The sequence below is a fragment of the Corythoichthys intestinalis genome, chromosome 15 (assembly GCF_030265065.1).
Source record: "Corythoichthys intestinalis isolate RoL2023-P3 chromosome 15, ASM3026506v1, whole genome shotgun sequence".
Taxonomy (NCBI): domain Eukaryota; kingdom Metazoa; phylum Chordata; class Actinopteri; order Syngnathiformes; family Syngnathidae; genus Corythoichthys; species Corythoichthys intestinalis.
The window spans coordinates 16967087-16994462 of record NC_080409.1 but is presented as its reverse complement, the minus strand read 5'-3'; the positions used below and the strand labels follow the sequence as shown (position 1 = coordinate 16994462).

Here is a 27376-nt window from a genome sequence, read left to right as displayed (position 1 = left end):
AAGAAATAATGCGCACAGAACATGAATTTTGATTGTTATTTTCATCTGTAGCGCTGCAATGCATGCTTGGAGGCATGTTGGACGACAACAGTGTTAACAGCAGAGGTTCACTGTCTCCCCCAAGGGAGCAGTGATGGCCAAAAGAAGCTTCTGGGAGAAATGAAGCTTTGCAGCCAATTGGTTCAAAGCTTCCTGGTGGTTCATTTGATCTCATGACAGTCTTATTATGCCGCTGTCAAATAACGTGATACCAGTTAATATCTTTTGGGGTAAATATCCCATAATACAATGAGGACAGCTGCAGCTTTTAGTTTTGTGCGGCTTATCTATGAACAAATGCCGTTTTCTTGTCAAATTAGGTGGGTGGCGGCTTATAGTCAGGTGTGCTTTATAGTCCAAAAATTACGGTACTTCCAATTTGAAAAGTCCACATTCTTAACATAACTGGGCGAGACTCATAAGTGGGTTATCATGTATGAAAAGTTTTCACAAGTCTATTTTGAGGTGATGTCAAGTCAAACCTCGCAGCAGAGCTTTGTGTTGGGGAAGAAAAAATAGAAAATGTCATTAAACAGAGTGCTGCCCGACGTGGCACCTTTTAAATTGTTCCAGTCATGGACAATGTTGGCTCAGCAGACAAAAGAAAGACAAAGCAGCTGCTGGATGGCGTTACTGCAAAGCATTCCTGAGAGTCTTACTCTTTCTTGACAAGAAGCACTCACATCTTGAAGAATAGTGGCTTTGCCAAGAGATTGTTTTCAAGGACAGATACCACACTTAAGCAGAGTACAATAATGAAATTGTAGGCCTGGTTTGGTTGCTATTTCAAGCTTCATACCACTTTGGTCAATAAGAGTTTTAAAGATTTATCTTTTAATCCATATTCTACACCACTTGTGCCCATTAAGGTCCCATGAGCTGGAGCCTAGCAAATCTGATTTTCGGTTAGATGTACACCCTGGACTGGTCGCCAGCCAATCGCTTAAAGCATTGCTCGAATGCTTGGTCCCATGTCATTTTTTTCCCCTAACAACCTAGCAAAACCTGCTTTTTCAACAAAAAAACAAAACAAAACAAAACAAAAAAAGCTCCAGGTCAGTGAACTTTGTTCTTTTCAACTCATACAAACTGAAACCGATCACAAAGGGATAAGATGGAAAGATTAAAAGAAGAACTCTTTTTTTTTTTCCCTTCATTTTTTGTGTCCCTTTTTAAGGCCATGTGGCTCAATGTCAACTTCCATCCTGCTTCTCGGGCATGTTCTGCCTTTGGGGAATATTAGTGATATTTATAGCTAAAAGAAGGGGAAGAGAAAAAAAAAATAGTGCTCATGGTTCTTCATTCACAATTACATGGAAATTCCCAGCAGTCACGCATGGGTTGGACACCACATTCAGCGCTGGTCTTAATCTCTGGAGTCGCATGGGAGAGCTCAAGTGTGACCAAACAGATTACGTTCTATTGCTCCCTCAGCAGGATGGACCGGGCATGTCTAACAGCCGAGACGCTCATCAACACCCGCCAACCAGCTCCTAAACACCAGCACTCAACATCCCCTGGCTATGATGGAACAATGTGTGATAGTGCACAATGCACTTCCCTGATTTGTGAGCTCCATCAACACAGATTACAAAACAGATTACATAGCTGTGTGCTCGAGATACCAAGGACAGTCACAATGTGCATGTCTTGAACCCAATAATAATAACATCCTGTGTTAGGTGGAATTTGGTTGGTGGATAGACAATGAAGAATAATCAAATGAAAAGTCCTTTCAACCACAGAAAGAGCATCCTACATTTTAAGCATATTCTGTTTTATTGACTGGTGTTAAAGTACTTATGACAATTTAATCTAAAACAGTAAACATGAATCAGACAAAAGTAAATAAACCCCAAAAATATACAGTATACTGTACCGGTACTGGTAGGTTAATGTCAGATGTCAAAGATTTAAAGGGAACATCGGACTTAAAGACTTGTAGGCTCTAATAAGCCACAATTATTCACTTTTACAAAAATATGTTATTAGAAACACTTAAAATATTGTCATTGATTTAAAAATCTATAATATTTAGTACATGTTTTGACCAATCGAGGGCACCATGTTTTATGTGACGCTCGGGGTGACGACGTAGTTTGTCACTCACGAGACGAACACTACCGGTCTTCTGCAATCCCTTCTATGCGGCGAAACGTCCAACACATGCACACATTGGTTAAAAGCAGCGACTACTTACTATTTGTGTTTTTATTGAGTCTTTTATTAACTTTTTGTTGCCTCAAAATACTTTTTTGTTTTCCCCTCATATTTTTAAGCATTGTGTTTTCTTGTGGTCTCTTTAAAGCAGATTGTTGATCTGTTGACCACATTAGTCACGTAGCGTATTTAAACCACCCTTATTTGATATTACTATGCTTAAGGATTTTCTTAAGGCATCTTAAGTATGTTCTGTCTGTATGCATCTATACAAAACAAGCTGAAAGCGCACGGTACTACTTTGGGTGTCAAATTCGCCTCTCGTAGGACGTTTCGCCGGTGTACCACATTTTGGCAGAACACAGATTCCTTTTTATTTTGCTTTTGCCGCTCGTTTTGTGAAATATCGACAGGGCTGTCATGCTCATTAATGTCCCTTTCGGTTTCAAATTGAAGGGTTGAACAGATGACATGTTTATGTCGCTGGAGTCATACTCTGGAAGCCCGGCAGCGTAACCAAGTGATGTCACCGCCCTGCGACGTCTACAACAATGGCGACCTACTAGTTAAACTAATTTTACAAATTGTAGAAAATCGAAAAAATCAAGAGGGGTTTTAATATCAAATTATTTCAACTCATAATAACGTTTATCTCTTAAAAACTACAAGTCTTTCATTTGATAATATAGCAGTCATACAGCAGTATAATCGATAAAGTCTAGAATTTGTCACTTCTGTTAACCCTTGCTGTGGATCGACTAACTACAACCATGATGCCTCAGGCATCCATTATGTTGGGAAATGCTCAGAAAACGTAAAAATCATTAAAATCCAATTTTTAGTTCACATATGGTTGGCAACTTGCCGGCAATTACGTATATGTATTTTAAAACATATTAATAACTGACCCTACTTTTAAAAAAAAAAAAAAAAATTAAGAAAACAGTTACAGGGAGTTCTGATAAAGACATGTTACATAATGAATATTTTGAAATATGTCATCAAACTGCACAAGAACACATGCTCATTTAGAAACGTACCTAAATATTTCTTTGACTAGTTGGGTGATATGAATGGCACAGATGTTTCTTTTCCACTACAAATACAGAATTCAACTCATTCACTTGGCAGTGATCATTTACTGGTACAGAAGTACCGAAATGTCATTTACTGTCATACCTCCTAATCAAAATGGATTGTTCATTGCTCTCAATGGCAGCCAGTGATTTTACTGTAATATAATCCTGACTGTACTATTTAGTGATGGGCTCCAATTTACTTAAAAATTTGAATAAGGTAACAGGACTTGATTGTAAACCAAGGAGTTCCTGTCTGAGGTGTTTTTTTTTTTTTTTTAATTTAAAGTTCTATTTTTACCTTTAGTCCCTCAACATCCTGTCCCAGCCATCTCAGCACCTCTCCTGGCATGTCTAAACCAAGGAAGGTCTTACAAGTTCAGCACACTGACAATTTTCTCCCAAATACTGCACTCACTCCCTCAGGATGTGGCTTGAGTCATGACTTGTCTATCCTTTGCGTGTGTGCTTGTGTGTGTGTGGCCAGAATTTAGAAACTCTGCAGGTTTGGCAAGGCAGTGAGGTTTAAAAGTGCTCTCTGCACGGTCATTAGTAATGGAATGCTCAACCCCTCGAGGAAAAGTTGGCTGGTGTTGGTGGGGGTAAGGTAACTTGGTGTGTGGAGGAAGTGAAGCAATAGGTGCAAGAAAGAACAGCGCCCAGATGGACTTTGAATCTATTGCTGTAATGGTATGACATCCTCCTCCCCTGTCAGACTGTGCTGGCTATGGACCATACACAGGACTGGAGAACAGCTGTCAGGACTGGAGGGTGATAGCAAGAAAATATCCTCTCGTATCTACACATATCACATGTATCACCATAAATGTCTGCTGTTGTGGGAATTCTTGATTAAAAAAAGACTGTATGGCCATCATTTGTTCTATGGATAAAGCAGAACTGTGGTACAACATGAGGAGGGCAGAGCATATAACTCATTGGCCTCCATTGAAGGCGATGGACATCCATTCCATTTAAACTGGGAGTTCTAGCAGTGATCTATTTTTGAAATGGATTTGATGTCTTAACACTGTCAATGGCAAGGAATGAGCTGATATTCTTTGGTGAGCTATCAGCTGATTTTGTGGCAGGTACCATGTCTGTAAATTTCTATTGCGCACCACACACAGGTCAACAATCGAACTCTTCTGACTCGGCAGACAGGCCAAGAAAAACAAAGAGCAGAGTTCAGGAACTTGGAGAGCCTTTCTATGTTGGATAATGGATCACTAATTTGTCAGTGCACTAGGGAAAGGGAAGGGAAGCAGATGGCGCTGTCACCTAGAAAGAAAAATTACCAACAGATGTCCACTCTGTTCAGGACTATGGTTTGGTCCTGGCTATGGCTATGTCCTGAAGGCCTAATTGATTATTTACAAGCTGGTGCTTTTAGGAAATTAACGATATTACGGATGGAGACCCTAACACTTAGCCGGCCTTTTAGTAGTGTAAAAAGAGTCATTATAATCATGTTTAACATTAAAATTGATAGTACAGTTTTTCCAAAAGCAGGAACTAAGGCCTACGTTTAGCCTAAAACACCTCATATTGGATGAAAGGCAGACAACAATTTGCCAGTTAATCACACAGCATATAGAGAGACAAGTAGAGGTGGGAATCTTTGGGCATCTAACAATTCGATTACGATTCAGAGGCTACGATTAGATTATAAATCGATTATTGATGCACCCCGCCCTTAAGCTATTAGCTGGTTTTGATATTTTGCACATTAGTTACAAAAATTGTACAAAAATCCTCTCAGGCTTAAATAAATGACTATTTCAGTATCAAGTTAACAGTTCAAAACAGTAGATAAAAAACTCAAGTTCCCATTTTTTATCAGCAACTTTAAACTACATTCAATTAATTTAATGTTGTGAATCAACCGTTAAAGTTGTTCAAATTGCTCCCGTTATTCCATAATTTCCCTTGTGTCTACTTTCGACATGTGAAAAGTTTTAAAACTGTTTTAAGGAAAGATTCATGACAGTGCTATGTCATAATTACGACTTATGACAGTCTTATGACGCCGATGTCAAATAAAGTGTTACCTATTCACCCAAATAAATGAACAGATAAGTCACACTAGACTATAAAACCGCAGGATTCAAAATGAGGGAAAAAAGAATCGGCTTATAGTCCGAAATTTACGGTACCGAAAGTAAAATGAGATACTATTCCGACGCTGTCAAACTTTATAGAAAGCTGAGGTTAAATGTTACATGAGTCATCTGATATAATATCGCAATTCAGCAGTTCAGCCTTGATGAAATCATCATCATTCTGGAGCTACCTCATCATATTTGCATGACAACATCAAGAGGTTAGTTTTCAACTCAAATAAATGAATATTGAAAGTGTCACGCCAACAGAAATGTCACTTTAATATTTGCTATACAAGACAAACAACAACTTAGCATTGTGCGTGTTTGCGTAAAGGGGAGACAAAAGAGGTTTGATGTGGGCTTGCAAAATGAATCCTTTAATGTTCCTCATTAGCGCGCTCTCTTTGAAAGCAATGACACTAATGCCAAGGCCCTGTGTGACTGCTAACTACTGGCCAATAGTTAATAAAAATTAAAAAATAAAATAAAATTCCCCATTAGAAGCCCAATAACCTATTTTACCGTGAAGTAATTGGCTGATGCGAGCCAACTGAAGTGGTTTTCAATATTACTCCAGGTATTTTAAACAAAAACCTTGAAATAGTCTGGTGGAAAATGAGATTTTTGATGCACTCAAAAATGTCCTCAAGGACTTCATGTTAGACATAACATCATGACATGCACATCGAGTTTTGAGGCGGTGTCTGGTGTATTAGCTAACATGTTGTTCTCACCTTGGTGTCCATACTGGGTTTCTTGAGGTGCGTAAGGGCCTGCGGAGCCACTTTGGGAGAAGGGCCCCATCCCGGGATACATGGGGAATTGAGAGACAGACTGGTTTCTTGGCATGCTCGACATAAAACCTGAAATTCACACAGAAATCAAAATATAATGCCAAAGAGCAAAATCTGTCCATGAGGGAAAAATCACAATGACATTTCAATGCTTTCTTATGATTAATTCTTTCACAACGGCAGTTTCCAGTCACTCAGAAAAACTTACATTTACGAGACCAGATACCCTCAATAAGACAGAGCGCCTTAACAATTAGATTATTTTGATATATAAACTTCAATTTTGACAAGCTATCTGGCAGCTCTTGTGGTCAATGATAATTTACACATATAGAGATTTTGTGTGCAATGTACCCCGCCCCCTCCCTCTTGTGATATGAGTCAGCCAATTCCGTTGCTTATTCACAAGTGGGTGACTGCAAGGCAGGCAAAAGCAAATGTAGGGTAAACATTGGCCAATAAAACAGTAAACGGAAAACACATAGAAGTTCTGTAATATTTTTGCAAACTACGCTCATCAGAAACAAGTATCCAACTCACAACACCAAATGCTAACACAAAAATTCTTTTTAAAGTACAGCATTTCTTCCTTTGCTGTTTATTTTGATATTTTATGAGATTATAGGGTGACATGAACAAAGGTGGTGAAAAACAGCTTTTAAAAATAAGTCCTTGTTGAAATAATATAGAAAGAATAGTAATGAATTATTTAACTTGACAGTGATGACACTAAAGCCTTGTTCAGACTGGCAGCCAAGATCAGATTTTTAGCCTATCCAGATTGAAACTGGATGGCTCTTTTGTAGTCTTAACCAGTGGGCCGCATATGCTACTGGGCCGCAAAGAAATAATGAATAATTTATTAAAGACTGCATTCTGCCCTGTGCCTCTTGATACACCAATCTGCCTGCGTACTCTATTGAATAGTCTGAGTAGAGATATGTGGACGTCGCCCTCTAGTGGTAGCCGTCATTACTGGGGTGTTTACACACCTCAGTAGCAGCCATGTGTCAGTCAATGTAAACAGTGACGTTAGCTGCCTGCTGCTGGCTGTGTGCTGCTGAGGAGTACGGCCCACCTCAGCAATGGCGGACGGGATATTTCCGGTCGTTTTGGTCAGATTAGTGTAGGTATATGCCACGGTATCACGGTATTGCAATTACAGCTCTAAAATGTTACTTTGAGATATGTGGGTTACAAAAACAACTTTTTTTTCTCCATTGAACAGGATTTTTATGTTTCAAAATTATTAGCAAATTAAAACATAAGTATAATGTTAAGTTAAAATGAATTTTTTTTTTTTAAATAACTGAAATATTCTAAATAAAATTTAAATAAATGCAGTTCTTTAGGTGAGTGTAAACCCACAGCCACAGCTCAAAATTAGCATTAGAACAAAAATAATTGAATTACTTTCCATAAAAAGCACATGTGTATGACTCGTATTCTGCTTAGATTATATACACACCCTCTTTTTCAACAATGACAGTCGCCAGAGAGAAAAAACCCACAATGTTTTACCACCGCTAGACACACTAAACACGCTGGAGTTAACTCTCGTAGCTGGTGGGAAACGTTCATGAAAGTGTTCACTAACTTTAATTTTGTATAAATACGAAATCAGATTGGAGGTATTGCCTCCTCAGCAGTCACCCGCCGCAAACTTGTTTTACATGCCAGTTGGCCCTCCTCCTCTAAGCCGCAGCCGACTGTAACTTTTCTGCAGCCAAAACATTCCCATACCAGCGTTTTCGTTTTCTTCGATGGGGGGAAAAAGTTCAGGAGTTTCGCCTCCTCCAGCCATCGTGTAGCACAGCTGACTCACTGACACTGAGCAACAACTGTAGGGGAGGGTTGAGCTTTGCAGCTGCAAGTGAGGGATTTCTTCCAGCATTTTTGGGACATAAAACACAGCTAATACCGTAGGGACGGTATGACGGAAAACTTTTGCGATTTCAAAACCGTGACGTTTCATACCACAGTATACCTTAAAACCGTTAATCGGCACATGTCTAGATTAGTCAATAGATAAAATCATAAAACTGGATAGGATGTCGTCATAGAAATCAATTGGATTGGAGCTAACATCTATTTATTTATTTATTTTTTATATTTATGTGCGCTTGTTCATTATAATGACGTATGAAGTAGGCGCATCAGATTTGTTCCTGGAAATTATAAGCCCACATGCTAGGGAAGATGACTGAAAAACAGCTTGGACAGCTTTTTACGGTGAAAAGGCCACCTGACGAGTCAGAGAGAACTTGTTGATTACCCCGAAACGCAGTGTCAGCAATAAAATTAACTTACAAGAATATTTATTATAATAAGTTGACAATGAGCTGCAGTTTTATTGCTTTAAAACTTATATATATATATATATATATATACAGTATATATATATGAAAGTCAATTACATGCAATGACATTTTTCTGCCACCGGGGGGATGGCCCCCCCCTTAAAATCTGCTTATGGTTTTGGTTGTCCATGACGTCACTGCCTGACGCCTTCGTTGCCATAGCTACCTGTCAAGTGTGTCAACAATGTGGCCCAGTCTGAACAGGCCCAGATCTGATTTGGACACTTGCTAAAAACAGTGTGAATACTTAGCCCTGAAAATCAGATTTGAGCAGGAATCTGATTGAAATCAGATATGCCTACAGTCTGAACATCAAATGTTTGTGATTATTAAATAACTGTAATGTTTGTAAATGAATTATATTCCCTTTTACTAGTACCCTAAGTTAATTATAATGTCATATGCAAGGCAACTGTTTTCCCTGTAGCAGTTCCCTCTTTTATCCCTTTAATGTGAAACAAGACAATATGTCTGATGCAAGGGGGACAGTTGCATCAAGCATGTAAAAAGTGCCTGTTCATGTGACCTCGCTTAAAAGAGTAATCGTTTGATACTTTTACACTTTCTTCTTCCATGTAGAGTTTAATAATCATTATCTCAATGTCCTTCTACTGATGTATTAGTACAGTATATAAAGGACAAGTATACCCAATTGCCCTTTATTAAGACAGTGAGAAAGAGCATTAGGAAAAACATGTTCTAAAGTCACAGAGACGCTTGAAAAATATATTCAAAGTACACAAGTGTATTAAGCGTGTCACAACCCTTGAACTGTTAGCTTCATCCACAGAGGGTGACTTCAAACCTTATTGTGTAAGTGGGCAAAGCGCTCTGCATGTTCAGAGTAAGCTACCGATTTGACCATGGCTGCTTCATTATTCTAAGCTGCCCTGTCAATAGGTGCCTTAAAGCCTCTCAGGCTAAAACTCGCCTCGACCATTCAAATTGACATTTGGAGCGATCCTCGTCTGGGATTCTCACTCTCAAGCTGCATGTTCTTATTTAAAACCCACAGAAAGGTCTCAGGATCTAACACAAATGGGGAAAGTTTGCTGAATTGCTCTTAAAGGATAAAAAGGTTCTGAGTTGAATGATTCAGTTTAGAAAAAGAGCAGAAGAAGAACTGAGTCAAAAAATATTAAGAATTGATTTGAATCAACATTTCAATAGGCAGTCATTTGTTTATTATTGTGCACCGATCTGGCCCCAAAAATAGATCAATTTTCAAAAAAAAAATCGATTCTTTTCATGATTTTTTTCCAAGCTTTTCTTTTAAACTGGTCATTTTAAAGCATCTATTTTCTTGCTCTCTCGGTCCTATAGAGTAGTTAAACATTATTCCCATTTGAAGTAAATATAATGTAAAATTAGTAGCACTGCATACTCTGCTCCATGCACACACACTTCTAAGTCAATATTTGAAACAGTACACCCTAAATTGCAAAAATACATGTAAATATTAGTCAATAAATAAAAATGATTACACAAGGTAAAAATGGAAAAGTAATATATTATTCATCAATGCAAGAAAGTTTAAAAAGAAATATGGTTAACAAATGAGTCTTTTTTGGGAGGTACTGTAAAGTGCTGGCCAAAAGTATTGTCACCACTGCAATTCTGTCAGATAATGCTCAATTTCTCCCAGAAAGTGATTGCAATTACAAATGCTTTGGTAGTAATATCTTAATTTGTTTTGCTTGCAATTAAAAAAAAACTCAAAAGAGAATAAAAAAAAAAAAAAAACCGAAAACTATTGGCACCCTCAGCCTAATACCTAGTAGCATAACATTTAGACAAAATAACTGCGAACAACCGCTTCCGGTATCCGTCAATGAGTTTCTTACAATGCTCTGCTGGAATTGTAGACCATTCTTCTTTGGCCAACTGCTCCAAGTCTCTGAGATTCAGGTCTGGACTCATTGTTTGCCACTTTAGAAGTCTCCAGTGCTATCTCTCAAACCACTTTCTAATGCTTTTGAAGTGTGTTTTTGGGTCATTGTCCTGCTGGAAGACCCATGACCTCTGAGGGAGACCCAGCTTTCTAACACTGGGCCCTACAATATGCTGCAAAATTTGTTGCTATGCTTAAGACTTCATAAAGCCATGCACACGGTCAAGCAGCCTAGTGCCAGAGGCAGGAAAGCAACCCCAAAACATCAGGGAACATCGCCGTGTTTTTTTCTTTGAAGGCCTTTTTTTTTTTCCTGTTGATGACTTTTCCCAAAAAGCTCTACTTTTGTCTCATCTGACCAGAGAACATTTCTCCAAAACGTTTTTGGCTTTCTCAGGTAAGTTCTGGCAAACTCCAGCCTGGCTTTTTTATGTCTCTGGGTAAGAAGTGGGGTCTTCCTGGGTATCCTACCATAGAGTCCCTTTTCATTTAGACCCCGACAGATAGTACGGATTGACACTGTTGTACCCTCGGACTCCAGGACAGCTTGAACTTGTTTGGATGTTGGTTGAGGTTCTTTATCCATTATCCGCACAATCTTTCGTTGAAATCTCTCGTCAATTTTTTTCTGTCCACATCTAGGGAGGTTAGCCACAGTGCCATGGGCTTTACACTTATTGATGACACTGCGCACAGTAGACAAAGGAACATTCAGGTCTTTGGAGAATGACTTGCCATGCTTCCTCACAATTTTGCTTCTCAAGTCCTCAGACAGTTCTTTGGTCTTCTTTCTTTTCTCCATGCTCAATGTGGTACACAAAAAGACACAGGACAGAGGTTGAGTCAACTTTAATCCATTTTAACTGCCTGCAAGTGTGATTTAGTTATTGCCATCACCTGTTATATGCCATAGGTAAGTAACATGTGCTGTTAATTACACAAATTAGAGAAGAATCACATGATTTTTCAAAGAGTGCCAATACTTTTAGCCAGGCATTTTTAGAGTTTTGTGGAAAATGATAATGATTTAATTCTTTTTTTCATTGTCTTTTGTGTTTTATCATTGAAATCTCAATAAATGAAGATATTACTACCAAAACATTTGTAATTGCAATCATTTTCTGGGAGGAATTGAGCATTATCTGACAGAACTGCAGGGGTGCTAATACTTTTGGCCAGAACTGTACATGTAAATACAAAAAAATATCAGAAACAGTGAGAAATGGCAGACTCATTTCTCACAGTGGAAACACTGGCAGTATTTTATAGAAATAACATATTCAAAAAGGCTGGTGACCTGTGCATATGGCTGTGCTGTGTGTGTGCCTAATATATTGGGCAGTGAGTGTGTCTGTTTGCATGCGTGAACATAATTGTGTCTCTGACTGTATGGGGGCAGATAACGTATGCAATAAATGTCGTGCGTGTGTATGGGAAAGCGACAGAGGCCAAGACAGTCGGAGAAAAAGTGTGTGGGAGGGAAAGAGCAGTGATTGGGCCCTGAAAGTGCTTAGGCTGCGAGTGTTGGGTTTAAGGAGCGAGGACATTATTGTAATGTTTTGCTTCCATTAGGATGAGAGGATGTTGGGAGACGAGGATGTGGAGGAGGAGGAGGAAAAAAAATAGTGTGTAATACCGCACTTTAAATTGCCTGGAAAATGGATGGAGGAGAAGAACAATGTAGAAAGTGCTAAAAGCAAATAACACATTCAAGGATTTCTGTCTTTCTGCTTGGTTTGCTTCCCCAGTAAGAACACACACACGCACACAGAGACCGATACACGCACGCACGCACGCAAACACACAATTCTCTCCCGCTTCCTGGCAGAGTGAACAAAGGAGGCAGCCAGCAAAGCATACATAGGAAAAAGTGGGAAGGGACATTCAGCATATTTATCGAAATGAAGAGATGAGAGAGGCTCTTAAGGGAGGCAAGCACTTGAGGAAAGTGGGAGTGTTTGCGAGACTTTGCGCGCGTGTGTGTTGAAAGGGCGTAATTCTTGCTAGGACGAAACACACAAACAACAGCATTTTTAACCAGCTCTGTATTTTCTCTAGACTAGAATTGGAGAGTTTAAAGGCATCCGAGAGCAGCATTAAATCTCCAACTGGATTTTCATCTGGCTGGAAAACAACCTTCCACAGAGCTGCCCTCATCCACTTCCTCTGTCTGACAGGCTGAAGCTGACGAGGGGAACATTCCAGTTATGTTAGATCCAGTTCTCTGTCTTGTCTTAGGAGCAATGTTTGAAATGATGTCTATAAAGCTATTTTTTACATATTACAATGGATTGGTCATAATGACTAGAAAAACACCCATAGAACAACTTATAACCCAAATTTTATGAATTAAGCCTTGTTGAAAACGATATTATACGTAGGTCAGAATAGATAGCTACAGATAGACAAGATACAGTATCGAGTAAAGTGATCACTTGTTTTTCGCGGTTAATGGGAACCAGAACCCGCTGCAAAGTAGCACCCCTCCCCAGTTTGTAAATGTATGTATTCAGATTTATAGGAGATACATATAAGACATGTTTTTTTCACTTTTTTCCCACGACTTATGTCGTTTAATAAATGGTCTTCAAGCACTTCAAATGTAATGATTATAAATTTCAACATGTCCCACCGAATTATGTTTAAACAAGAATAAAGTATAAAAATGCTTGTCTTTTTTATTAGATGATTCATTAAACTAATCCACTCAACTCCGCTCTCAACTTACATACAATGAGTTGCCACAGAAACTGTTTAACAATTTAATGATGATTGACGCATGCGGCACTTTGATGCCTAGGCTTCCAGGGATCGTGGCAAGATCAAACAGAAGACATCTATCAATCATCGTTATTTTTAATAAGTAACTCCAGCACATTGCCTGAACAACAAAGAGCAGGGAGAGGGAAGGAGGGAGGGAGAGTGAGACTACGCGATCGGCTCGGGACAGCTCATCTGTATTTTTTTTAATTGAAAAAAAAATCCGCAATGGATTGAGGGCGCAAAGTTTGAAGCGTGAAGTAGCGAGGGATCACTGTATATTATTGCTGTTGTGAATAAAAAAAATGACCGAATAACTAATGGTATAATACTTTATAGTTCAGTTTGAAGGAAAGGAATGGGCTTTAATTCTAAATCCCCAAAATGTAAATGCTTCCTGGAGCTGTCAGACGGTGGCATGGGGGACCCAAACGCAGGGAAACTATTGGCGGCAAAAACGCAAAGGCAGCAAGGCAGAGTGGTGATCAACTCGAAATTTTTTTAATTTTGCTGATGAAACAAAGTACAAACAAATGCCCTCCCCCCCACCCAAAAAAAAAAAAAAAAAGCAAAGTACCAACCTAATTCAGCGAAAGGCTGGGTAGGAAAATTACTGTGGGGCACAGACATGAACAGAGAACAGACACTTGGAGAGACACTTGGATTGACAAAGATCCAACAAGAACAGACAGCACATGGGGAACTTAAATACAGAGACAATGAGACACAGGTGGTTGATACAGAAGGCAGCGGATTGGTCAAGACACAAGGAGCAGGCCACAACAACTGAAATCAATGGGTAATCATGATGACCAGACACACTCGGGCAAAATCTTGATTAAACTCAGCACAAGGCATGACAGGATCATAGCAGGGAGACTTTACTAAATTTGGGTCACTAAAAAAGAAACATGAGTTCAAAAGTGTCAATTGGCTACTATAGTTTTTAAGATCCAGTATCTCTCCAAAATGTTCAAATCCAAGCAATTAAGGTGAAAATTGGTATTAATTGATTACTGTTTTGGAACTGGACAAAATGCATTCATGTAGGCATATTTCATCAGCGGTGGCACACACTGATACTGTATATCCATCTCATGTCAAATGTAGTAACTTGTAAACTGATATTACATAATTACACCAATGTACCTTTGTAATAACTAACTTGAATACTTTAGCCAACCAGCACTAAACCTTTTATTTCCCAGTCCATGTCCTCACCAGAAAGTGTGATTTAGCAGTTTTTATCTCTGAAGTAGATATTTTCCCAAATTTTGTAAACCAGTGTAATTTGTGAAAACAACAGAGCGAATTTTAGTCTGACTAATACTCTTTGTACTGGCTGCCCAAAATTAAAAAGACCCATTCTCTTATCTATTCCATTCTATTATTTGAATGAGATCATCTGACCCAATTTCAGAGGACATTGTGGTGTAGTGTGACATGGGCATCTTACTGCTATGGACTAGACTGCTCTACTGGCCCATTCCCCAGACCTGAATCCAACTGAGCACCCCAGGGTCATGTCATATGATAGTCATCTGACTCACGCCCTAATCAAGGTGTGGGAGCTCTTCCCAGCAGACCATTTAGGACAAAATCTGAACCTTAGAATTCTCCAAAGATCAGTCTGTGATTTTTTATCTTAATTTTGACTATAAATATTTTTTAATTCATACTTCCATGAGTTAATGAATCAGAGTTTCATGGACCTTTCTTGTGTTTTGTTCTAAATACATTCCGTTGTCTAATGACTAAAGATTTGAAAGTGGAATGTTGCATTCATCCACTTTATAATTTGGTATACATAATTCATACATCACCTTTAAATACATGTTTGGCAAATGCCTTAATAGAATAGACATCATTGAGCTCTCCACGTTCATATAGTAAATCATACGAAGGCAGCAGCAGCAGCAGCAGCAGCAGCAACAAAGAGACAATGTAAGAACCCAAAAGAACTCTGCATGCTTCATAAATTATAGCATATAAAATACATGAATTATGATAAATATTAATATTTCATGATGAAAATATGTTTTGATATTTTTAATGTGTTCTGAGTTACGAACATGGTCAAGGAACATATTAAATTTGAATACCACGGCAGTTCAGAGAACGAAAAATTTCCAGATTATATTTCTTCTCTTTTGGGGGATTATATGTAGTTTACTGCTACAAAAGCCACCAAATCAACACCAATTACATAAGGAACAATATAATTATTTTTCCTGTAAAAATGTTGGTCTTCTGAGTAGACATGTGCCGATTTCCGGTTTCAAGGTATACTGTGGTATGAAAACGTCAAGGTTTCAAAATCGCAAAAATTTTCCGTCATACCGTCCCTAAGGTATTAGCTTTTTTTTTATGTGCCAAAAATGCATGGAGAAATCCCTCACTTGCAACTGTAAGGCTCAACCCTCTCCTACCGGTTTTGCTCAGTGTCAGTGAGTCAGCTGTGCTACACGATGGCTGGAGGAGGAGAAACTCCCGAACTTTTCCCCCCATCGAAGAAAATGAAATCGCTGGTATGGGATTACTTCGGCAACAGAAAAGTGACAGATGGCCGTGGCATAGAGGAGGAAGGACAACCGACAAGTAAAACATGTTTGAGGAGGGTGGCTGCCGAAGAGGCAATACCTCCAATATGATTTTGCATTTATACAAGATGAAAGGTTAGTAAACGCTGTCATGAACGTTTACCACCAGCTACGAAAGTTAACTCCAGCGTGTTTAGTGTGACTAGCGGTGGTAAAAAATATGGTGTTTTTTTCTCTCTGGAAACAGTGTGTGTTGAGAAAGAGTGCTTGTATAATGTAAACATAATACGAGTCATACACGTGTGCTTTTTATAGAAAATAATCATTTTTGTTCTGACGGTAATAATGTTGAGCTGTGGCTGTGGGTTAAGGCTCACCTAAAGAATTGCATTTATTTTCATTTTTCTTTTTCTTTTTTTTTTTTAAGAATATTTTGGTTTTTTTCCCCAATTTATTTGACTTTACATGATACTTATGTTCCAATTTGCTTATATTTTTTAGAAAAATAAAAATCCTGTTAAATGGAAAAAAGTTTTCTTCTTTTTTTTACCCAGATATCTCAAAGTAACACATTTTAGAGCTGTGATTGACTTGATTTAATACCGTGATACCTTGATATTTTGGCTTAAGGTTATCATACCATCAGAATATCATAACAGCACATGCCTACTCCTGAGTTCTATGTTTGTTCATACGCTATTAATACTGGGTTCATACGCAATTAATACTCCTATTGCCGACATTACATTACTGCACCAATATGGTATGGCCTGGAGGCAATCAGCCGGAGTTGCTTTGATACCTCTCACCTTCCTCTTGGCAATACTCTATAGACTCTCAAAGGGGTATTCGGTCATGTGACTTTGCTGGTCAATCACATGCATTTGTAGTAAATATCATATAGGTCAGTCCCCTCAAACCCATTGTTTCCATGTTGTTAGTGTGTGTTGTTTTTCTACCACATTTTTTTTCTTCCACTCAGCTTTGTTTTCATGTTTGGATACACTAAGAACAGCCAACATCTTGAACAGTGATATTTTGTGGCAGGTCTGACTTGTGAAGCATGTCAATAACAGTCTTTAGTACAATACCGGGGTATTCTCCATAACTGTGGTGACTACTGAACAAGACTTCCAGAACATTAGAGGCTCAGATATTTTTTTTAATACGTGATGGGTAGTAGTTTACCATAAAGTTTTTTTTCAACACAATATATAATTCTAATTTTATCAGATTGAGAATAAGCAAGCCATAATCATTGCAACTGATATAAAATGAAAAAGGCCCGTTTTGAATGAAGCTGAACTGAGCATATTAGTTTCACGTATCGTATCAAACGAGTTAAATAAATTGGGGGTTTTCACAACATTCAGTTGTTGTTTTTTTAAAGTTGTGCCTGTATGCTTTTACACACGTGTACATGATGGATCTAATAAACTGTAAATAATAATATCATATCCATGTACACACACTGAAGATTGTATGTACATACCTCCCTCCTGAGCCATTGGTGATCGGGTGATAGGTGGGCGGGATCCATCCGGTCCATTTCCAGAGCTCGGTGGATTTGAGGTGGAGCCTTTAGGAAGACATCAAATCAAAAGGTGAAAATACTGAACTCCAACCGTGTATTTTGTAGACCACCACATGAATTCTAGATTTTTGCCAAGAAACATGAAGCTTCACATTCACACAGAGCACTCAACACAATCACCGTCCGTGAAGTGGTGTGTATAAACGGTATCAGTTAAACAAAAAATGCACTTCTAGAGGACATGTTGAGTCTTTCGACCCTCTGCCACCTCTTTGTGTAAGCATTTAAACATGGGAACCACCCCCAGTAGGAAACCAGAGCCATTTGAAAATCATCGATTAGGGACTTGTGCGTGTCTTTGGGCTGCGCAGGTTCTATTGAAATCCAATAAGAAGTTGAGAGTCTGATTAGGACAATGCCAGACAAGGACCGTAGTGGATTGATTTGGCTTGCAGCAAGGAGAGAAACTGGCAAATATAACCTTTTATTTTGAAGTCAGGCTTTTAAACAGTTTCCCTCTTCATACTGGCTGTTGATGAAGTGAATAATTCACTGTTTAAAGCACAATGCATGCAGAATTACAAAAACAAAAAGGGTAACTGTATTCAATTGGCAGCAAACCCCTTTTTGTTCGAGTGACAAAATAATTTTTGCTATCCCGCAGACAAAAAGAATGTATACCTCTGTCTAAATAAACGCACATTTTTTTTTTTTTTTTTACACAGGAGCATGTGTTGGAGCTGCCAAAAGTAACAGTAATACATAACTGGAGGTGGCACACTTGCCACATAAACAAACCCAATTAAGTCAACATAATTGCTTCGCATAAAACTGCATAAACAACATTTCATTCCACGGGGCCGCCTACAGTCACAAGCACTCACATACGTGAAAGTAATAAAAGTAATTGCAAAAAAAAAAAAAAAAACACAAGTAAATAAATATGCACGCACATACATGTGCACACATTCCCACACCGACCCCTGCTTTACACACAAGTGGATCCAACAGCACTACTTCAAAGAGAATATTCGATTAGTTAGTTTGTCAACATAAAGGGAGGGAAGCGTATGCAGCCATGTGAAACAGTTGAAGCAACCCTTAACAGTGGAAACATTAGCCACATGCCTTTATATCTATGAGATGAAAATATTATAAAATGCAAAGCTGCAGCATTGCAGGAACAATTATAAGGAAATGATTAAAACTTGGATGGGTTAATTATTTTAATTTTTGGACTATAAGGCGCCACCTACTATAAGCCGCAACCACCAAATGATAAAAGAGAATTTAAAATTGTATTTGTTAATATAAAAGCCACACTAAAAGCAAAGGTGGGTGGAATAGCCAAAAATTTTACTCAAGAGTAGCGTTACTTAAAAATAATACTGTATAACTCAAGTAAAAGTAGTCATCCAAAAAATTGTACTCAAGTACAAGTAAAAAAGTGAACAGAATACTTAAAAAAAATTTTCTAAACAATGGTATTTTTTCTCAGCACAGTTATCTATATGAACTGTTATTATTATACTGTACTATAGCATATCAGCAACAATAGGTAACTTTATAAAATATTTTCATAACATTTGTGATACGTGATACGTCAACTTACAACTAGTTGAATGACACCTCTTTTAGATCTTGAGGGGGTCTGTATCGCTTACCGGCACTAATTAACTTTGAGGAGGGTGGCAGGAACCCTGCCACACACAAAAAAAAAATACAAATGTGCATACAAATGTGCTGACTGCTTTACGGTATACATCACTTCCCCCTTTCCCATTCATTATGAAGATGCGAAAGGTTTCACGCGAATTCTGCAAAGATGACAGAGCAACAAAAGAGCCAAAAAGTTTTGTTCAAGGAGGGAAAAAAGAGAGGCTACCAGGAAAAAATGAAACATTGGCCCGGCTTTCAATCGCTGGCGTGATGCACCCCCAGCTGAACTCGTCAGTGCTGACGAGTCGGGTGGGGTCAGGGCTTTAGCCACCCTAAGCCACACAGTTGCAAACTGTTATATGCTATTTATTGGCCACAACTGGATTCATTACCTTATTACTATTCATCTTTCACATTACCGCTGGAAATACAAATGTCATTTAATCCATCTGCTGACAAAAAGGAGATCACCATTTTATGACACTCTGCTGGTGTGCGCTGGTCCTATTGGAAACACAGTCTTTCTTAAGGCAAAACACTACCGCTTTTGTCCACTGGCGTCGCTCAAATCGACTAAACCTGAAAACTTACCTCATGTTGCTATCAGACAAAGAAATTAAACAGCGAAAAATACTATATTCTGGTGAGAGAGAAAAATCTGCAGAAATTAAGCATTATTCGTCCAAAAAGCATGAGTGCTCTGTAGTGGAAAAAACATATTCCCCATTATGAAACGAAAAGGATCATATCTCTGGTTTTCCGAGGTCAAATGCTGCCAAATAAATCTGGGAGAGAGATTAAAATCTGTGCTTCCTAGTCATGCTGATGGTGGTGTTCTATGTCAAATACTTCATATTTTACGGTGGTTCAAAGGCACCACTTATTGAACGGGCCAGCGTGTTCATAGCACGACAAGCTTGAGTCTGATTAGTATAATGGAGTCATGTGATTATTATTGCGAAATCTCATTGGTGAAACTGGTTGAGCCACTGTTGGTGTCTCTGGCAAAAAAAATTAAATCTAATATGTAGTATAAAGAGGAAAAATGTAATGACTACTGTAGCCCAAAGTAGCAGAGTAAGAGTAGTGTTTCTTCTTCACAAATCTACTCAGGTAAAAGTAAAGTATGGCTTAGTAAAACTACTCTTTGAGATACATTTTTTCAAAAAGTTACTAAAGTAAATGCAGTTCTTAGTCCGAAAATTGCGGTATTTGTTTAGCCATCTCACTAAAATAAATGACCGACTAAATGAGGAAAATTTACTCATTAATTTTTCTTGTTTGCATACCTCAATTATTGCATGCGCATTGGAATTCAGATATGTAGCATGAATTTTGATTCATGACTTGAAAAAACACACAAAATAAATTCACACAATTACAAGGCAAAAAATATTCCGAACACAAGTCATTCTTATACCAAGAATTCAAGTGAAACAATCCATTCATTTTGGTTTTAGAGAACTAATTTAATTCTAAATTTTAGCATGCATTACTTGGTTGAATGACAAGATAATCATTTTTTTCACATTAATTCAGATTATCTGCAACAGATACTCTTTAACTCTGTTTCAATATGTTACTATATATATAAATCATTGTTTTCTTTTTTTATATACTGTATATCTCATTTATATCATGATTTTTACATTTGCAGAGCTTAAAACCATTTATTAAAATATGTATATACATATAAGGTTTTTTTGTTTAAACATGTCTTATACACTATGTATGTATCTCTTTCCAGTGCTGTTATAAATCTGAATAAATACATTGACCACACCCCCCAAAAAAAAAATCCCCTCCAAAATGTCATGTGACTCGTTACAGGAGTGCTATCGGCATTGCTGCAGAGATTGAAGAGGTGGGGGGGTCAGCCTGTTAGTGCTCAGACCATACTCCGTACTCGACATCAAATTGGTGTGCGTGGCTGTCACCCCAGGAGGAAGCCTCTTCTGAAGACGGTACACAAGAAAGCCCGCAAACAGTTTGCTGAAGACATGTCAACAAAGCACATGGATTACTGGAACCATGTATTATGGTCTGATGAGACGAAGATTAATTTGTTTGGTTCCGATGGTCTCAAACATGTGTAGCTGCGACCAGGTGAGGAGTACAAAGATAAGTGTGTCATGCCTACAGTCAAGCATGGTGGTGGGAATGACCCCCCGACCCCCACCTCTTCAATCTCTGCAGCAATGCTGACACACATGACATTTTGGAGGGAAAATAACAAGCAGTATTCAATTTGGACATTTAGGGATTTAGTTTCTAAGGGGTGTACTCACTTTTAATGGCTATATTTGGAGTTATTTAGAGGGGGAAATAAATTAACTGTGTTATATAAACTGCACACAGACTACTTTTCATTGTGTCAAAGTGTATATATATATATATATAAATATATATAAATATATATATATATATATATATATATATATATATATATATATATATATTAGGGCTGTCAAACGATTAACATTTTTATTCGAGTTAATTACAGCTTAAAAATTAATTAATCGTAATTAATCGCAATTCAAACCATCTATAAAATATGCTATATTTTTTCTGTAAATTATATATATATTCTGTATAATAATTTGTTGGAATGGAAAGATAAGACACAAGATGGATATATACATTCAACATACGGTACATAAGGACTGTAGTGGGCATTTCACTCTACTGTCATTTAAATCTGTCTATGCTGTCCTCACTCCGAAGCGTCTACTTTTTCCAAAGCTAGACAGCTAGTGAACGACGCCTTAATAATTAGACTTCTTCCTTTTTCATCTGATTTATTAAAAAAATGGCCTCAAACCATTGTCCTCTTTAGACCGTCGTAAAACTACAAAATAAAAGTACACAAGCATTGCATTAGCAACAACGTTAGCTTACCACGCTATACAGGTTCACTAAACATAAACAAAAAGCGTCTCATACAAAAAATATAACATTTCGCTTACTAACATAATATGTACATTCTTTACAACAACCATACTTACGGACAAATCTTGTCCAAGGATCATATAAGCACAACATTATCAGCCCGAGACGTCGTGCAGCCATAATGAAGAAAGAAAAGAAGAAAATAATAAACCATGTCGGAAAGCGACCACAAGAGTTCGCTGTTGGACAGCGCAAAAAGCCTTGCTGTAAAACTTACCAAAAGGCAGAATACTTTCTGAGCGGGACATGTGCGTTAATTGCGTCAAATATTTTAACGTGATTAATTTAAAAAATTAATTACCGCGCGTTAACGCGATAATTTTGACAGCCCTAATATATATATATATATATATATATATATACATATATATACATATATACACTATATACATACATATAGGTGAGACACTATAAATATATTTATTCATTCATTCATTCATTCATTTTCCATGTCGCTTTCTCCTCACAAGGGTCGCGGAGGTGCTGGAGCCTATCCCAGCTAACTACGGGCAGTAGGCAGGGGACACCGTGCACTGGTTGCCAGCCAATCGCAGGGCAATATGTATGTATGTATATATGTATGTATATATATATATATATATATATATATATATATATATATATATATATATATATATTTAATGTGAATTAACTCCGCCTCTTCTTTCGATTTTTGTGGGGGTTGGGAGTCCCAATAACCGCGACAAACGAGGGATCACCGTAATCTAACGCATTAGTAATCTGAACCTTTACAAAACGCAGTAACTAAGTGTGATTTGTTCCTCCAGAGTGAACTACAAAACTGTTTTAGTTTGGAAGATAGACTGAACTAATGAAATGACTTGTCGATATGAGTGAAAGTGTGTTCGCATGTGTATGTGCTCGCTCACGCAGGCGCGGGTGCATGCCAGGCATCAGCTTTGCTGTCAGACCTTGTTTGCTTCGATGGTAGACTGATGGTGGCAGCAGATTGTGTTGTGTGCCTGCTTGTGTGTGTGAGTTTGCCCCTACCACACAGCTACGCAATGTCTCGCCTAAAATGAGACAAGCAGTAACAACAAGGCTTTTGCATGTATGTGAGACTGATTAAGGGAGATGACAAAAAGCGAAAATGGAAAAGAATCTCAAACAGTGAGCCTCAATGACGAAGAGAACAACGGGAACAGATAAGAGTAGCAGAAGTTTGATAAAGCTTCAGCCCCTCCCTGTTTCACTCTAGTTAAGCTTCCAGCACTTCGTAATTATTTCACTACCAATTAGTGTCCAAACAAAGCCTATCTCTCCCTGACAACCTCCTCTCCCTCGTTCTCCCTCCTCTCCTCACCCGAAATGCCATTAAATAATTATGCTTAAATAAAACAAACAGGCTCCACGGTGAGTCCTGGCACGCTTAATCTGTACCATTAATAATTCATACACTGAATCTCTGACACGCAGTTCTTCCCCATGTGCTGCTTGGAGAGAGAGGAAGAGCTAAATGTCAGCAGTATATCATTTCCTGTATACACACAAAAAATAATAATTTGTATGGAAATGCTTCTGCCATGCAGGTCGTCTTCGTAGCTTTGGATACAAATGTGTGTGCGTGTCATTGAAAAGCTTGTGTTTATCCAATTGCAGCAGACTCGTGCATGTATTTACCTGACATGTATGATTATGGACGCACTTGCATTCTAACCACGCACGTTTGCATGCGTATAATGTATAACTGAAGTATTCACACAGCCTTTGTGTTTTGCCTAAATGCATGCGTGTACACACGTGTCTAGTCCAGATAAAATATATTGAGCACAAGTCAAGAATAAACACGTTTTAAAATTAACTTGTGTTTAAGATTATCCAATGTATGTACAAAAAAAAAGTTAAATACAACAGAATTGTAGTTCGGCAATGATTCTTCCACATACCATCTGACGGAAAACTTTTACATTGGATTGGAAAATATTTGTGACATTTGAGGGAAAAAAAACATCTGATTCTCGAACATGTTATGTTTTAAACGTTATGATCCATATCCACAACCAGGCATGTTCAATACATTCACAGTATTTACAACAGTCAAATTTTATGAATTGTGCTTGTCTCAGTAACTTAAAAATAATGAGCACAACAATGTCAATTTTACTATTGCTAATGACAAGTATGCCATTTTAACAAAGAAGACCCCATCTCGCAATGTATTGGAGCATCAGAAAAGACTGCATGTCGAAGGAGCGAACATTTGTTTTGAATATTCCACTGAGGAGGTAAATAACATTCATTTAATAAATATAAAAATATAGCCTACTTAGTGAACACAATTTTGCACACTTTTCCCATGATACAAGGCAACACGGCCTAAAGTAACAGAGGTTATTTGCTTTTATTTTGGGGCGATAATGCTCTTTGGTAAAAACAAAAAACACGTTTAAAATTCCTCTTTCACAAGTACTGTCAAGGCAACCCGGAGTCTTCTTTTGAAGAGAGGGAATGTAGTCTTTGAAGCTTTTTTCATCAGGAATTCAAACGCAAAAGCTTGTTAAGTTCAAAGCTGAGGGGGGAAGACTTGTGGCCATATTTCTGTTTTGTTTCAGGGCTTGACTAATATTAAGCTTTGGAGTAACTGCATGTGTTTATAAATGAGTTTTTGTGACATTGGCTTGGTGTTTGTTGTGAAAAGAAGACAAGTCAGTTATTCAATTGTAGAAGGTCCTGGCTAATTTGATCTGTTTTAACATTTGATAGCAAGAAAAATCCCTTACAGAGAGTCATAAGGCTGTCATAAGGTGCCTTCATACAGGTACAAGAGCTGCACCATTGAAGACCATTCAAGAAGAACTGGACATAATGCTTGTGATGTCATCATTGCGATGACCTGCTCCCGTTTAAAGCTCGCTTTCTACTGATCAGGAAGCCACCATGACAGCTGCCGTGTTTTTCTCTTGGGATTCGTCAAGCTAATGGGTATTGTTCAAGTCAGTCTAAACCTGAACTGTAAACGAATTCAGACAGTTGCCAATGCATCATTATTTAAAAAACACGTCCTCTCTTTGAAACAAGTTGGCCTAACGACTATTACCAACTTTTGGATCCATAAAGGGGGACGCAAAGATGCATGGATGTCGCCAGACATATTTCACTGGGACACGTCCCCCAGTATTAATCTGCAGTGCCCCAGTATAAATTTCACTGGTAAAAAACAAAAAAACAAACAAAAAAAAAACTTTTTAGTTTTAAGTCTTATTAGCATAATAGCATAATCTACAGAATCTATTAATTGACACATATAAGGTGTGTTGAAATCGAAGTGGCAGGCAAGCGTTTTTATGGACATAGACTGGGTAGTTATAAAGTGTTTGACCACTCATGTTTACCACTTACGACAACGTACGACGACGTACAACCACTTATAACTCAAGACACTTAAAGCATACAAAAAGAGTACCGTATTTTCTGCACTATAAGAGGATTGGAGTACAAGGCACATCTTCAATGAATGGCCAATTTTAAAACTTTTTATATACATATATATAAATAGTGTGCACCGTATTATAAGGCGCAGTGGTAGTAGTAGTAGTAATACTAGTGGTTTGGGTTGTGTTATGCATCCACTAGATGGAGCTGTGTTACAGGGAATGTAGCCTAACCCTAACCAATACTAATCCATATATAAGACGCATCGGATTTTAAGGCCCTCATTCGTCTTTTGAGAAAATTGAAGGCTTTGAAGGTGCACCTTATAGTGCGGAAAATACTGTGTGTGTGTGTATATACGTGTATGTATATATATATATATATATATATATATATATATATATATATATATATATATATATATATATATATATATATATATATATATATATATACACACACACGCACGCACGCACGCACGCACGCGCACACACACACACACACACACACACACAAATATATATATACATATATATATATATATATATATATATATATATATATATATATATATATATATATATATATATATATATATATATATTAGGGCTGTCAAACGATTAAAAATTTTGATCGAGTTAGTTACAGCTTAAAAATTAATTAATCGTAATTAATCGCAATTCAAACCATCTATAAAATATGCCATATATTTCTGTAAATTATTGTTGGAAAGGAAAGATAAGACACAAGATGGATATATACATTCAACATACAGTACATAAGTACTGTATTTGTTTATTACAACAATAAATCAACAAGCAGGCATTTTATTGGCATTTAATAATTTTATATTAAAACTCCTCTTAATGTTTTCGTTTTAATAAAATCAGTAAAATTTTCAATCAAAAAATAAACTAGTAGCCCTCCATTGTTGATGTCAATAATTACACATTGCTAATGGGTGCTTAAGCCCATAAAATCAGTCGCACCCAAGCGCCAGTAGAGGGCGACAAAACTCCAAAAAACACAAGTAACAAGTGGACATTGCACTTTGCTGTCATTTTAATCTGTTTGAGAGGGGCATGTGCGTTAATTGCGTCAAATATTTTAACGTGGTTAATTAAAAAAATTAATTACCGCCCGTTATTGCAATAAATTTGACAGCCCTAATATATATATATATATATATATATATATATATATATATATATATATATATATATATATATATATATATGAATGTTTATACAGTGGTACCTCTATATACGAAGTTAATTTGTTCCAGGACCTTGTTTGTAAGTCGAAATAGTCAATCAGTGCTGGCCAAAAGTATTGGCACCCCTGCAATTCTGTCAGATAATGCTCAATTTCTCCCAGAAGATGATTGCAATATCTTCATTGATTTTGCTTGCAATGAAAAAACATCCATAAAAATGGGAACATTTTTCAAATCATTATCATTTTACTCAAAACTCCAAAAATGACCCGGAAAAAATTATTGGCACCCTTTGAAAAATCGTGTGATGCTTCTCTAATTTGTGTAATTAACAGCACCTGTTACTTACCTATGGCACATAACAGGTGGTGGCAATAACTAAATCACACTTGCAGCCAGTTAACATGGATTAAAGTTGACTCAACCTTTGCCCTGTGTCCTTGTGTGTACAACATTGAGCATTAAAAGAAAGACAGAAGACCTAAGAACTGTCTGAGGACTTGAGAATCAAAATTGTGTGGAAGCATGGGCAATCTCAAGGCTACAAATTTCCAAAGACCTGAATGTTACTTTGTCTAAAGTGTGCAGTGTCATCAATAAGTGTAAAGCCCATGGTACTGTGGCCAACCTCCATAGAAAGAAAATTTGACAAGCGATTTCAACGAACGATTGTGCGGATGGTGGATAAAGAACCTCGACTAACATCCATTCAAGTTCAAGCTGTCCTGCAGTCCTAGGGTACAACAGTGTCAACCCGTACTATCCGTCGGCGTCTGAATGAAAAGGGACTCTATGGTAGGATACCCAGGAAGACCCCACTTCTGACCCAGAGACATAAAAAAGCCAGGCTGGAGTTTGCCAAATCTTATCTGACAACGGCAAAAACGTTTTGGAAGAATG

General features: G+C 37.6%; 1 protein-coding gene across 2 annotated transcripts in view; it reads right to left on the bottom strand.

The window, feature by feature from the left end:
* Positions 1–27376, bottom strand: part of arid1b (AT-rich interactive domain 1B) — a 400911-nt gene that overhangs the window by 60390 nt on the left and 313145 nt on the right. For both annotated transcript variants that reach the window (XM_057859493.1, XM_057859494.1), the window contains 2 exons: positions 17218–17304; positions 6115–6243 (listed from right to left, as the gene is read on the bottom strand). In XM_057859493.1, coding sequence (XP_057715476.1) covers positions 6115–6243; positions 17218–17304 — 216 coding nt within the window. The remainder of the gene's footprint in view (positions 1–6114; positions 6244–17217; positions 17305–27376) is intronic.